The sequence below is a fragment of the Cannabis sativa genome, chromosome 7 (assembly GCF_029168945.1).
Source record: "Cannabis sativa cultivar Pink pepper isolate KNU-18-1 chromosome 7, ASM2916894v1, whole genome shotgun sequence".
Lineage (NCBI taxonomy): Eukaryota > Viridiplantae > Streptophyta > Magnoliopsida > Rosales > Cannabaceae > Cannabis > Cannabis sativa.
This window is the reverse complement of record NC_083607.1, coordinates 54,675,510-54,691,023: the sequence shown is the minus strand read 5'-3', so window position 1 is coordinate 54,691,023 and position 15,514 is coordinate 54,675,510. Positions and strand designations below refer to the sequence as shown.

Sequence of the window (15,514 nt, the reverse complement as noted above, 5' to 3'; positions counted from 1 at the left end):
AAATTAATCACAACCATTTAATAGTAATCCAATGACCTAAAAAAATGTAACCATGATGGTTACAATAAAAATGTAACCATTGAAACTTCTTCCATATGTATATATATATATATATATATTACTAAAATAAATAAGCTAGTATGAAATAAGAATAATTTTTCTTGTGTTTTGTATTATAAAATAAATAAAATGTACAAGCTCAATATATTACTAAAAAGATTAAGGAATTAGAAGTTTGTGTCGTTTTTTTTAATATTATTAGAAATTTAATATATATTATATATTATAATTTTTAAAATATATATATAATTAAGTGCAGGATTAGATTGGATTGGTTACTTTTTGAGGTCAAACAACATCCACTCCGCACAAGTACAAATTTTATATGGTTCAATCCAATCCAATCTTACCCAGGCAGTGTGGGATTGCACAGCTTACCCAGTAGTTCCCCTTACGGATCACAGGACTACTTACTGTCACAATCACCCCCTTACGGGGTCCGACTTCCTCGTCGACCACACTTCCAGCTAGGTCAAGACTTCGATACCATTTGTAACGTCCCCACTTTAAGCCTCCATTGGGCCTTACACTCACGGAATGATGACTCTTATACATGAGTACGTCACTTTGGCTGTTTTATGGAATGAATACTGACCCTACAAACCAACACAAGTATTTCCAGTGTGCTTTGTCCTCACTCGCACACTTCTTGGGAAAACTTCCCAAGAGGTCACCCATCCTGAAATCACCCCAGGCCAAGTACGCTTAACAGTGGAGTTCTTTCAAGATGGGCTACTGAAAAATAAGATGCACCTTGTTGATATCGATGGTACCAATCAATCCATTAAGCCATCTTCAACTGTGTAGTCCCATACCTACACAATCTCATAATCATCCTACTTGACCTTCCTTAGGCGGTGTGGGATTGCACAACTTACCCAATACTTTCCCTTACGGACCACAGAACTACTGACTATCATAATTTTCTTAACAAAACCGAACTGTATAAGCTTAAAGGCCCAATTACAGTCTGTGGTTACTCTTTCTACAACAGAAACAAAATTCATGGCAACTAGGAAACATTCAAGGAAGTATTATATGGCTTCGACGAATTCTTTATGAATTAAAACAAATCAAAGGGGGAGTGACTATCTATTCGGATATCCAGTCATCCATCCATCTTTGTAAGAACCCAGTTTATCATGAAAAGAGCAAACATATAGATATAAGACTCTACTAGTAGAGAGAAGATATAAGAAGGTCTGGTTAATTTAGAGATGGTCAGAATAGAGGATAATCTTGTTGATGTTGGGACTAAGGTCTTCATAAAAAAATGATCAATCTCAGAAGTTAGTATAGTGAGATTCTTAGAACACCAACCATGATGGCTGCATTCTTTCTTCATTGTCATACGTTTAATTTGAAGTAACTAGGTAGAATTTGTGGAATAGTTCTTCCAAATTGAAAAGTTCTCCAAGAAGTTATTTCATTTCTAGAAAGTTGTTAACTCGCGAGTGCATCTTCTAGAAGGCTTTTTTGTCCTACCGAGAAGGGTCTTCAGGAAAGCTAGTCCTCCTTTGAAAAGGAGTTCCAAATGGCTAGTTGTTTCTCCTAGAAGGAGGTCCCCAATAGTTGACTCCAGCTGGCTCTTTCCTATTCAGGAAGGTCTTTTAGAGAGTGCATTGGACCGTGACTCCGGAAGCCCTCATACTCGCTCCCAGATGCACTGTTCCTTAGGCTAACGTGGAGACCTTACTCAGAGGAGAGTTAGTTAAGTTAGTTATTGTCTAACTAACTTAACAACTTAACCTTCTTCCAGCCACCGACTTTAGGATCTTGATCTTAAGCCTATAAATACAACAAACATTTATCATTTCAAAAAAAGACGATCAGATTGAGTTGAGTGTTAGAGAGAGATACAGAGAAAATAGAGAGATTAGATTTGGGTTTTGTAAGAAGTCTTCTGTTGATGAAGAAGATTCTTGGGTAAGAGTATGAGGGTTGAAACACTTTGAGAGACCTAATTTAGTGAATCGATTGTTGGGTTTTATGCCCTAAATAAAACTTCATTTCAATGTAATCCAGTTTATTCAACATCAATAAAGAAACATAAGTATTTTTCATTCATTTGTATGTTTTGGTTTATCTTATCAATTGCTTGTCAATTTGATTTATAAATTCATCTGAAACTCTTTTCACATACTTGATCCTGTTTATTGTGCTGTCAACACTTTGGAAAGTAAACATGACTATGTGAATAAAGTTTCCTAGATTTATCAGACACAGGGTTTTACTGATATGATAATCTACAACAGAGTTTACTTGCATTTGGAGAAATGCTATGTTCTTTCCAGAGCATTGGTTAAAGTAAAGCTCAGGTTGGATGCATGGAGTATGCATCGGAAGGGACCGATATTGAACTTTGACTTAGATTTATTAAACTTACCGTAATATCTATTCAAGTCAATATCGCCTAGTTGATCCTAGATCAAATGATCTTAATCCTGTTATGATTAGGCTCAATCTCAAGAGGCTATTCGTGTTCTTTGATTTGTTAGTTAAGCCTACTTTTAGGTCAGGGTGATACGTACATTTTGGGAACACGGTAGTGCAATTGAGTGGGAGCGCAAACATAAACATGGAATCTATAGCTTCTATCTGGCGAATAGTAAGTAAAGGATGATCTCCTTCGAGCTTGACCAAACGAAAATAAATGGTGGAGTAGTCATTTCACATAAGCTGAAATATCATTTAGACGGGGTTAAGTGTTTTAAGGATAAAATACATTGTAGGGTGTAACGGTAATCTAATCCCTTTACAGTGTGAATCATTCATATAGAGGATCATTGATCAAATTAGGATTATAACAATGGATAACTAATGATGTGTCTATATGGTGGAACATATAGAGCATTCTATATACTGAGAGTGCAATCCTAAGTTCTATGCGTGGATTCAACGAAGAATTAATAAGTCAGTGAATTTAGGTTATAAATTCTTGATCTACTTATTGGAAGCTTGGTTATATAGACTCATAGTCCCCCCACTAGTTGGGATAATATTTCTTGTAAGACTCATATAATTGGTTTTGATTAATCAATTATAATTCTCAATTTTAGACTATGTCTATTTGTGAATTTTTCACTAAGTAAGGGCGAAAATGTAAAGAAAGAGTTTTAAGGGCATATTTGTTAATTATGATACTTTGTATGGTTCAATTAATAAATATGATAAATGACAATATTATTTAATAATTATTTATAGTTATTAAATAGTTAGAATTGGCATTTAAATGGTTGAATTTGAAAATTGGCGTTTTTGAGAAAATGAGATGCAGAAATGATAAAACTGCAAAATTGCAAAAAGTGAGGCCCAAATCCACATTGCCTAGGCCTGCCACTTTTATAGGGTTTATCATCTGATATTTTCATTATTTTAATGCCAAATAGTTCAAACCTAACCCTAGTGGAATGCTATAAATAGATAGTGAAGGCTTCAGGAAATTTACACTTAACTTTCTACTTTTTCCTTCAGAGAAAAACCTGAGCCTTCTCTCTCTATACCTAGCCGCCTGTTGGAATTTATTTTACCAGGATCTTAGATCTACTTACAAGTATGTTTATTAACACCCTAAATATGAACTTTCTAAAACGATGAAATAAACACGTATAAAGTTTAAGAAACCTTACATTGGGTGCAGCGGAATTAAATGACTCCTTCCGTTCAGATCTCTAACCCTTGTATCCTTTCTGTAGCAGAGTATTATCAAGATCTGAACCTGGATCTCTTTCTTTGAATCCTTGATACTGAAACTCCTTTGCTGATGATCTTTCTTCACAATCTTCCTCACTATGATTGAGGTATTGCTTGCTGTGTGTGGGCACTACTCTAATCACTAAGGTAATTTCGAAATATGAAGGAAGAAGAGAGAGAGAGGGTGGCGGCCAAGGTAGAGAGAGAAAGGCTCAGTTTTTCTGATTCAGAAGTGTAATTTTCCTGAAGTCTTCACTATCTATTTATAGCATTCCACTAGGGTTAGGTTTGAATTATTTGGCATTAAAATAATGAAAATATCAGTTTAAAATGCCTACAAAAGTGGCCGGCCATGGCTTGTTGGATTTGGGCCTCGCTTTTTGCAATTTTACAATTTTAACACCTTTGTATCTAATTTTCTCAAAAATGCCAATTTTCTAATTCAACCAATTAAATGCCAATTCTAACTATTTAATAACTATAAATAATTATTAAATAATATTGTCATTTATCATATTTATTAATTGAACCATACAAAGTATCATAATTAACAAATATCCCCCTATTAACTCTTTCTTTACAATTTCGCCCTTACTTAGTGAAAATTTCACAAATAGACATAGTCTAATTTGTGAATTATAATTGATTAATCAAAACCAATTACATGAGTCTTACAAATAATATTATCTCAACTAGTGCGGGGACCATGGGTCTATATAACCGAGCTTCCAATAAGTAGATCAAGAATTTAGCACTAAAATTCACTAACTTATTAATTCTTCGTTGAATCCACGCATAGAACTTAGAATTGCACTCTCAGTATATAGAATGTTCTATATGTTCCACCATATAGACGCATCATTAGTTATCCATTGTTATAATCCTAATGTGATCAATGATCCTCTATATGAATGATCTACACTGTAAAGGGATTAGATTACCGTAACACCCTACTATGTATTTTATCCTTAAAACACTTGGCCCCGTATAAATGATATTTCAACTTATGTGAAATGAGTACTCCACCATTTATGTTCGTTTGGTCAAGCTCGAAGGAGATCATCCTTTGCTTACTATTCGCCAGATAGAAGCTATAGATTCCATGTTTATGCTAGCGCTCCCACTCAATTGCACTACCGTGTTCCCAAAATGTACGTATCACCCTGACCTAAAAGTAGGCTTAACTAACAAATCAAAGAACACGAATAGCCTTTCAAGATTGAGCCTAATCATAACAGGATTAAGAACATTTGATCTAGGATCAACTTGGCGATATTGACTTGAATAGATTTTACGGTAAGTTTAATTAAATCTAAGTCAAAGTTCAATATCGGTCCCTTCCGATGCATACTCCATGCATCCAACCTGAGCTTTACTTTAACCAATGTTCTGGAAAGAACATAGCATTTCTCCAAATGCAAGTAAACTCTTGTTGTAGATTATCATATCAGTAAAACCCTGTGTCTGATAAATTTAGGAAACTTTATTCACATAGTCATGTTTACTTTCCAATGTGATGACAACACAATAAACAGGATCAAGTATGTGAAAAGGGTTTAAGATGAATTTATAAATCAAATAGACAAGCAATTGATAAAGTGAACCAAAACATACACAAATGAATGAAAAATACTTCTGTTTCTTTATTGATGTTGAATAGATTACATTGAAATGGAGTTTTATTTAGGGCATAAAACCTAACACCGCCACCTTCTTCTCTTTCTTCTTCCTTGAAATTTCGAACCACTTAGTGATTAGAGTAGTGCCCACACACAGCAAGTGATACCTCAATCATAGTGAGGAAGATCGTGAAGAAAGACATTCAACAAGAAGGAGTTTCAGCACTAAAGAAGGAGAGAAAGAGATCCAGGTTCAGATCTTGATAATACTCTGCGACAGAAAGGATACAAGGGTTAGAGATCTGAACGGAATGAGACATTTAATTCCGGTGCACTCAATGTAAAGTTTCTCATACTTTATATGTGTTTATTTCATAATCGTTTTAGAAGTACATATTTAGGGTGTTAATCAACATACTTGTGAGTAGATCTAAGATCCTTGTAAAATAATTTCCAACATCGATCTCGACTGTATTGTACCTATTCCTGCTCAATCAATAAAGAGGATTTGAGTTTTAAAAAAAATAAATAAAGAGAATTTAGTGGTGTTTCAGAAATGGAGTAGAGCCATAGATCACATCAATCTATCGAACTTAAAATAGCATATATCTTGGCGTTGATTTTATTGTTTAGCAACTTTAATTGTTTCTGGTTTTTCCATACTTTATTCATCCCTGTTTTTTTCGATTATTGTTCATGATTTGTGCTTGTCATTACTAATTGTTTAATTGTTTAAAGTTTAGTTGACTACAATTTTCCCAAGACTTTTCTATTTATACTAACCTTGTAAGTACAATTAGTCACTAAAGCAGTACCATTCAACAATTCTAACAAAACAAAAACTAGTTAATAAAAACAATACTTAGGACATCAAAATATTTAGACGATGCAAATCTAGCGTCCATCATCAAATGGATTGAGCATGAGCTGAGTTTGCATGCTATCATACATAGCCGTTGTACCACTCGAACCACATTCAAGATCATAACCAATGTAATTATTATGATTAATTGAATGTTTCTCCCCAAGCAAATGTTCAGACTCTTCATCACCAATATTTGTCCATGAATGCTTTGACATAGCTCGTAATCCCTCTAGCTCCATAGCTACTTCTTTCATAGTAGGTCTATCCTCCCCTTTTATCCTCAAACACCGTTTTGTGAGAGCTACAACCTCTTTAATAACCTCAATGTTTCCATCATTGAGAATTTTATCATCAATGAATTCGTTAAATTGATCATTATCTTTAACAGAGAGGAGGGACATTGCTAGGACTTGACTAACATTATTTAATTTATCAAAAGAGAAGGCTTTCTTCCCTGTTAATAACTCCCCTAGAACAACTCCGAAGCTATAAACATCACTTTTCTCAGTAAGTTGGCTTGTTTGCAAGTATTCAGGGTCTAAGTACCCAACAGTGCCTTGCACCAAAGTTGATAACTGATCTTCATCTATGGGAATTAGTCTTGATGTTCCGAAATCTGACACTTTTGCTATGAAGTTTTCATCCAAAAGTATATTCATTGTCTTTATATCTCTATGAACAATTGGGGTATTAGTTTCACAGTGTAAGTATGCTAATGCTCCTGCAGTTTCAGTTGCAATCTTCAATCTCATTTTCCATGAAAGTGAGGAACATGGTTCATTGCCTTTATTGTGGATATGTTGAAAAAGAGTTCCATTTGTAATGAATTCGTAAACCAAGAGAGGTACTTCTGTCTCTAAACAACAACCTAAGAGCCTAACCACATTTCTGTGGTTAATTTGCATGAGCAGAATTACTTCATTGATGAATTGTTCAATTTGTTCAGATGGGACTATTTGAGCTCCAAATTTGGACTTTTTTATAGCAACCACCTTATTGTTTGGGAATATTCCTTTATAAACTATTCCATAACCTCCTTCCCCAATGATTCTACTTTCATGGTAATTGTCTGTGGCCATTTCTAGCTCTTTTGCTGTGAAGATTTTCGTTGTCTCAATAGGTCCTTTCTCAGTACTTGATAGTCTTTGTTGTAACATCAGTCCACCATTTTGTTCAAAGAACTTCTCTTTAAGCATTATCAATTTTCTTTTTCTTACTCCCCAATATAGCATTACACTAATTGCAATAAGACTCATGAGGCCTATACTTACACCTGCATAGATATAGAAAATATAAGATGCTTAATTATTTAGTTAGAACATTTATTTTATTATAGATTAAAATTTAATTACTTCGGTTAATATTCACTTTAATTCTCAAAAATGGCATGGTCCAATAAGTTCAATTTTGGTCAGTATATAATATCATTATCATTAATGTTATAGAATAATATTGTGCCCAACAACATCTTTATTATTATTTACATAACCCAATAAATAAATAACACTGCACAATTATATTACTTAAATAATGAATATCATTGACAAATTTCTATCAAAAAAATAAAAAAATCATTGATAAATTCCCTTAAATTACTTCTATTTTATAAATTTTATTCTTATCTAGATTTTGCCATAACAAATGTAAGTGGTAAATTGAATATCAATTTAGATTTGTTCAAATTATCAATTATAAATAGTACTATTACTTCTTTTTTTGTCAGGATATATAGTACCATTATTAATATACCACTTACAGCTTCATCCACAGATTTTAAAACAGTCTGGCTAGTCCCCACTCTCTGTTTATAAATTTATCATTTACGTAATGTAGCTAACTAGCTAGCCATATACCTATTCAATTATTTCCAAAACTTAATTGTTCATAGATTCTTTTAAGCTAGAGTCAAGTCGCCGTGTGGATTTTTTTTTCCATTATAAAAAAACCAATTAATATTAATTAAAGGAAAAAAAAAAGAACAGGCATGATCAATTTGATTAAAATAAATATACGTACGTACCCAAAGGAATATAGAGGAAGAGAGCTCTACGTGGTCCATTTCTACTGCAAGTTGTTTCATTGACTCGTTTATAACCCTTCAGGCATGAACAGTTAAAGGTCCCATTTACATTTATACAGTTCCCGTTGATGCACGGATTTTGACCTTTGCACTCGTCAATATCTGAATAATGAAAAAATAAGAGCAAGCTTAAAAGCACATAAATAATAATAAAGTCACCTAATTTTTTTCTTTTAAAAAAAAATCAATTAAGTCATCTATTCATAGAATAACTATCAATAATTTGTCGGGGACCCGTTTGTTGCGGGTCAGAAGCGCCTCATTTCGGATTCTAGAAAATGGTTTGTAATATCATATCTATAACATTGTTTGGGTTTTTCTTTTCGAGAATTTAATTAAAATTTACAATAATATATTTATTTTTCACAAAACAAAGAATTCAAATAATTTAATATTAGAGTAATTGTAGCGGGCATACATTTGTGAAAAATTAATAAAAAAAAAATATACTAGTTTGTAGTGGGAATATAATAATTTAATAGACATATAAGAAAGGCTATATATTTAGCTCAATTTCTTAGAAATACTATTGGGGTCCAACTTTACAAAATATAACAAATGGCTATTAGTATAATTTAATATTAACACGTTTCACAATTTTTTAATTAATAATTAATATAAAAAATCACTAACTAGTCACTATGCCCCACATATCCATATAATCAATAGTGTTAAAAATTTGTTAAATTTCACTCTTTACTGTTATGATAATAGCTAGATAATATGTAAACGTAAATTAATGTGATGTAGCTATATTAATAAAAGTAATATTACCTTGGCAACCCTTTGGGTGGTAAGGATTTCCTATGAAACCAGGCAAGCAGCGGCAAAGGTAGCCATTGCTGGAATTAGAATTTATACACTCACTTGTCTCCAAATGACAAGTAAAATTCTTAAACTTCCGAGCCTTCTCACATGGCAACTCACCAATTGACCAATCAACAACCAAAGGGAAATTCTTCTTGCTTTGAAATTCTTGGAAACTCGTGTTGGAGAATTTGAACTGAGATTCCTCAGCTAAGATACCATAGCTACATGGATTAAAATCCCATAACTTTGTATGATTTGAATAGCTACTCAAAATAACCGTGAAATTGTTTAGTCTTGGAGGTATGGACATAACCTGGCAACAACCAACACCAGAACAAGTCCCATAGTTAATGTCTGTTGCTCGATCACACAACGACATACAACCTGTTCTGTACCTCTGTTCGCCTCGAAAGCCTCGAATAATGGCGTAAGTATCACAACCAATGGCAGTGAACTTGTTCTTTGTAGATGAAACGGTGAAGCTGGACAACCGCAGACTAGTCCGGAGCCTATCTTTTCGATATTGGGAGCCATTCTTCTCATAACAGTCTTTTGCTATGAGCTGAAGCACTTTAATTTCGCCATCTTTAATAGATATGTCAATAACTTGGAGGTTACCTTTTCTGAGATATGTCTTCGGAGGGCCTATGGAGGTGTCGTTACATGTGATGTTGAATTTGCTGTTCAAGTAGCAGCCGGCACCGATCCCGAATGGATAGGGAATGTCAACATTTCCGCAGCGCCTGCGGCAGCCGTCATCTGGGGTTTTGGCTTCTGTGCGGCGCAGATTGATTGTCCCTGCTGCTGCAGTTAGTGCCAAATGAAGGAGTATTATACCATGTAACAACCCCATTTTGGTGACTATTTTATAATAATAGAGATTTCTGAATTGCTTGTTTGTATAAAATGTTCATATATATAGACATGAGTACTACTAATTTAAACTAATGGGGCTCATTTTATACAAAATAAAGAAAAAGAAGCCAATCTCTTGGGTTGGGTGACCCGTGACCACTTCATCATTACTATGTCGTTAGTTTCTTGGAAGTTACATGGTCAACTATAATAGTACTGGTAGGCTATTACATATTGACGAAACTTTCCAAGTCTTCCTTTTCTTGCTGCACTATTTAATATAAGAAAAATGCTAAGGGATAAGTTGTGAAGGACGATGAGTGCCTGTATATTATTGGAGTAATTTAATATAGGATCCCACAAATTTTAAATAATATTAAAACCGCTAACAAATCAAAACTCGGCATGGCGTTTGGTTGGAGGTAATGAAATGGAATGGAATGGAAAGGAAATATTTTTCATTCCATTCCTTTGTTTGGTTGCATTTTAAAGTATTGGAATGGCATTCCAATGGAATGCTCTTTCCACCATTTTGGTGGAATGGCTATTCCATTTTAAAAAGAAAGGAATGACCATTCCAATGTAACAAGAAAAAGAAATTAATGATTTTTTTATCAATTTTTTTTATCCATTTTAAATTTTATTCCATTCCATTCCTATTCCTATTCCCATTCCCATTCCTATATTTTCATTCCGCCCAACCAAATGCCTTAGTGCAACTCCAATGAATTGCTATTGAATGTGGCTGTCAGAACCCACTGTTAAAAAAAAATGACTTCTCAAATTTTAACATTTGGAGTGCTGTTGCTGTCGAGCATATCTATCTCCTATTCTCCTAATGCTACTGTTTTTTTTTCATCTTTTTTCTATTCTAATTAGTCAGTTTAAAGATACTATAATTAAAAAATATACTAATTGTTAAAGTTTGGTTTGAGTCTCGCTTGAACAGTTAATTATAAAGTTGCGCCCTATACTTTAACAAAGCATAACCCCCGTACTGTAGGGTTACTTTATAGTCTTCTTTGATGTCTAGGAAATTTCATGGAACCCTTTGTGTGTAAATATGATATTGGAAAAACTTCGTTTTTATAAGTATTATATATCTTAATTATATAAATATCATAACAATTGTATTCTTATTTTTTAGCAGATTTAACATAAAATAATTATAAGAATTTCGTATAAAACATAATATAACATATTTATATATACTATTTATAAATATACCTGACTTTTAGATTATTTAATTTAAAATTGCATTGCTTGATTTACTCTTCTATTATATCAACTTTCTAAATAACTAATATTTAAATATTTTATTTATTAAAAATAATAAAATTTAGAAATTTTTACACAAAAAATATAAAATACACAATTTATTCCATATATATTTACACACGGTTAAAACAACTTTTTTACTCTTCATTTTTATTTTATTACAATTTTACCACACGCACACTCATTCCATTCAGTGGTCCATGACCCCTATCAAACAACCATCCATCATTTCTCTCTCTTTTTTTCTTCTTTTTCATATGATTTTATATTTCATTTCATTTTTTTTTTTTTTAAATATCAACCTCCATAGCTGAACCTTCCCTCTCCCCGATCCCACGTCCATTTTGTTCTTCAATTTTTTTTTCAACTCCCAGTAATCGAATCCCATAACCGTTTTTCCTCTTTTTATTTGTCTCTCAATCCGTATATAAATATAGCTGTAACTCGTTCTTCATCAACTCATTCCCATGTTCAAAAGAAAAGCTCTAAAATGAGATTGAAATCTTTAGCTAATAAAAATAAGGGTAAACGACCTGTTATTGAGGAGGATGACACTGATTTTGCTCCTCCATTGTCTAAACGTGGGCGAGGAGTCCAAAGGAGAAATCGAAGTTGGCTGCCGAAGAAAAAATTGCTCAAGATGTTTCTGAAAAAAAAAAAATGATCAAGTTAATGGTGGTCTTCGATCTGAGGTTTGTTTTCCGTTTCTTTTTGGTTTCCCCCCTTTTCTAATTTTTTTTGTATTTTACATTTTTCGATTTTGTGTTTTTGGATTGTGCTATTCTAGGTTTTCCATTTTAGCATTTCGTTTGGTTTTGTTTGGGTTTTTAAGGCTTCAATTTATTTTGTTCAATTTTATTTGTTCTTTTGATGGGTTTTGCATTTTAGTTTGTTTAGTCTTAATTTTTGTTTCATTTTGTGGTCTTTTTTTCTGTTTTTATTTTTCCAGGTTTTTTAATATTTTTTCATTTCAGTTTCATTTTTTTTATCTCTTCTCATTTTGTTTTAGTTTTTTTTTATAGTTTTTTAATAGTGTAATCACTTTTTGTATGTCGTTTTTTGGAAATATTATTTGGTCTAGTTGTTTCGTGTCCATTTTTATATCATTAATGGGTAACAATTTGATTTTATCATGGATGTTGATGTTCAAAGAATTCTTTCTATATTTTAGTTTGTTTTCTGTTTTTTTATAGTTTTATTATAGTTTGGCTACTTGCATATGTTATTTGTTTATATTTGCCATGTGTATTTAATTGCAGGTCTGGGATAACAAATTCAGTCCCTCTGATTTCTAGAGATTGAAATGTGTTTGTACGAGTAATTTCTCTGTTCTTGATAATATTAAGAATACTTTGTCTGTCAATTTGTTATCTATGTTTCGTGACACCCAACTTGGTCATTTTTTTTTTGGATATACCTGATTTTGTTTTCCACCCTCAAATTGTCCATAGCCTACTTTTGAGGGAAATATATCAGCCCAATCCAAAAGAATTTTGGGCTAAGGTTGCTGGCCGTTGTATACGGTTCAGTGCCGAGGAGTTTGACTTGATCACTGGTATTGATTGCTTTGGTGATTGCAACAAACTGTTATTTTCCCGAGAGTCAAACCAGTTAATTGAGGTTTGTTTCCGTGGCGTAAAAACCATAGATCATAAAGCTATAGAGGATGCTTTCTTGGGAAGTAGGTGGGGTCAGAATGAGTCCCTTGGTTTGAAATTATTTGTGCTGTATTTCATCCAATGTTTCCTTCTTAGCAATACTCCAGATAAAGAAGTTTCTAGGTTTGATCTATATGTTGTTGATAGTGGTCATTGGGATGAGTATTGTTGGGGTAGGGAGTCATTTGAATTGACTATTGATTCATTCAAAGGAAGAATAGAGCATGGGATTAAAATGAAAAATAAAAAAGAGGAGAAGGGAGGTCAGTCCTATATGGTTGGTATAGAGCGTTGGACTATCCTTGGGTGTTTATTGTTTGGTTTTATGAATGTTGTCCTACGATGGTAAACACATTTTGTAAAAGAGTTTCATCCACGATTCCAAGAATTCTAAATTGGACCAATAATGTTGTGACCAAAAATCCAACGTTTAGAGACTTGAAGGGCAAAATTTTTGATTTGCCGTTGAACAAGGTGATTTTCAGTTTCTTTACTGCTTTATTATTATTTTTTGCTGATTTCTTAACATTTGTTTTTTTTTTAATTATTTTTGTTTAATGTTTTGTTTTTTTGATTATGTTTTTCAGTTGAAGATTAAAAACATTTGTCCTACTGATGAGGAGAGGCAGAAGTTGCAATTGGAAGGCTTAATTTTAGATGAATCTATTGATGATCGCGGTACATCTAAGCAAACATTCGAGAGTGGTTCATCTTCTAAAAAGTCTGATTCAGAAGACATTGAATTGTTGAAATCTATGTTGGAGTTGGTCATTTCCAATCAAGAATCCTTGGCCGAAGACTTTATTTCTTTGAGGTGTTTTGTTGACCTTAATTTCAAGTCTGTCATGACTGTAATTGTAATACCCTAAGATTATGTAAATGGATTAGCAAAACCATAATTAGATAATTATGTATTATTGAGAAATTACATTATTGTATAATTTAATATATGAGAATTTATATGATTTATACTATGTTAAGACCCCGTTGGTGAGCTAGGGGCATTTTAGTAATTTTGACCTGAGAAGGGTAAAATAATGAAATTAATTTAGGGCCAGTTTGGCACAACTGTGCTGTGGGGAAAAGCAGCTGTAGCTATGCTGTAGGAAAAAGGAGTTGTAGCAGAACTGTAGAAAAAAGCTGAGTTAAGTGTTTGGTAAATTATAAATTTTAAAGTACTGTGAGTTATAAAGATTCTAAAATAATAATAATAATAATGATAATAATAATAATAATAATAATAATAATAATAATAATAATAATAATAATATTTTAATCTATCTCATTAAAAGCACAAATATATATATATAAAAAACTATGTTATATAAAATTTTTATTTTCTATGTATTTTTAATTATTTTTATTTATAATATAAATTTATATGCATTTGATAAAAATAATTTTTAATATTATTAAATTATAATTTTATCAATCGTAAATAAAATTGTAGTTTATAAGAAACTTGGATTGATATTGTTTGTTAATAATATAAATATAAAATATTTTTTAAAATAAAATGAAAAATTAGAAATTTAAATATAATTCATTTTAAATATTTTTTCCTTCAAAAAAATTAAATAATTAAATATAATTGTAGTAAAAAATAATTTATTATAGTATTTTAATCAAAATAACTTTTTTTAAAGTTGGGTTTTACCAGCTTTAACTTTTAGATGTAACTTTTCCATAAATTCTTCAATAAGCTGTTTTTTAACTTCACCAAACACCTTTTTGTCACAGCTTTTTTGAAAAGCAGCTTTTAGCTTTTTCAAAAGCTGTGCCAAACTGGACCTTATTAACGTGCTTATGAGACTATATTATTATATAGTATGTGATGGAAATATTTTACCAGGATCTAGATTTACTAACAAGTATGTTTCATTAACATCCTAATATGAATTCTAAAACAATGAAATAAACACATAAGGGTTTAAGAAAACCTTACATTGGGTGCAGCAGAATATAATGACTCCTTCCGTTTAGATCTCTAGCCCTTGATTCCTTTCTGTAGCAAAGCATTATCAAGATCTGAACTTGGATCTCTTTCTCTCCTTCTTGTTGATTGGATTCTTCACAATCTTCCACACTATGATTGAGATACCACTTGATGTGTATGGGCACTCACTCATTCACTCATAGTTCGAAAATTTTAGGAAGAAAAGAGAAGGGAAGTGGCGGCCTAATATTTTCTTTGAAGGAATGAGATGCATCATCTTTTTCCTAAAGCCATCACTACCTATTTATAGGTAACCACCTAGGTTTAGGTTAGAATTATTTGGCATTAAAATAATAGAAAAATAAATGGTAATTTCTTAGTGTGGCTGACCATAGGATGTGGATTGGGCCCCACTTTGCAATTTTGCTATTTTGTCATTTTTCCAACCCATTTTCTCAAAAACGCCAATTTTCCAATTTAATCCTTAAATGCCAATTCCAATTATTTAATAACTAAAAATTAATTAGACATATAAAGTCTCTTAATTAATAAATAAAACTTAGAATCTCTTTTCTTCACAATTTTTCCCTTGCTTAGTGAAAATTCATAAACTAGACATAGTCTAATTTTAGAATTATAATTGATTAATTAAAATCAATT

General features: G+C 32.1%; 1 protein-coding gene across 1 annotated transcript; it reads right to left on the bottom strand.

The window, feature by feature from the left end:
- Positions 1 to 6,088: 6,088 nt before the first annotated feature.
- On the bottom strand, positions 6,089 to 10,283 carry LOC115696838 (putative wall-associated receptor kinase-like 16). The gene is made up of 3 exons (XM_030623722.2): positions 9,092 to 10,283; positions 8,258 to 8,419; positions 6,089 to 7,510 (listed from the first exon to the last, which is right to left on the bottom strand). The coding sequence occupies exons 1-3, from the start codon at positions 9,978 to 9,980 to the stop codon at positions 6,267 to 6,269; spliced, it is 2,295 nt and encodes a 764-aa protein (XP_030479582.1). The 5' UTR covers positions 9,981 to 10,283; the 3' UTR covers positions 6,089 to 6,266.
- Positions 10,284 to 15,514: the final 5,231 nt, after the last annotated feature.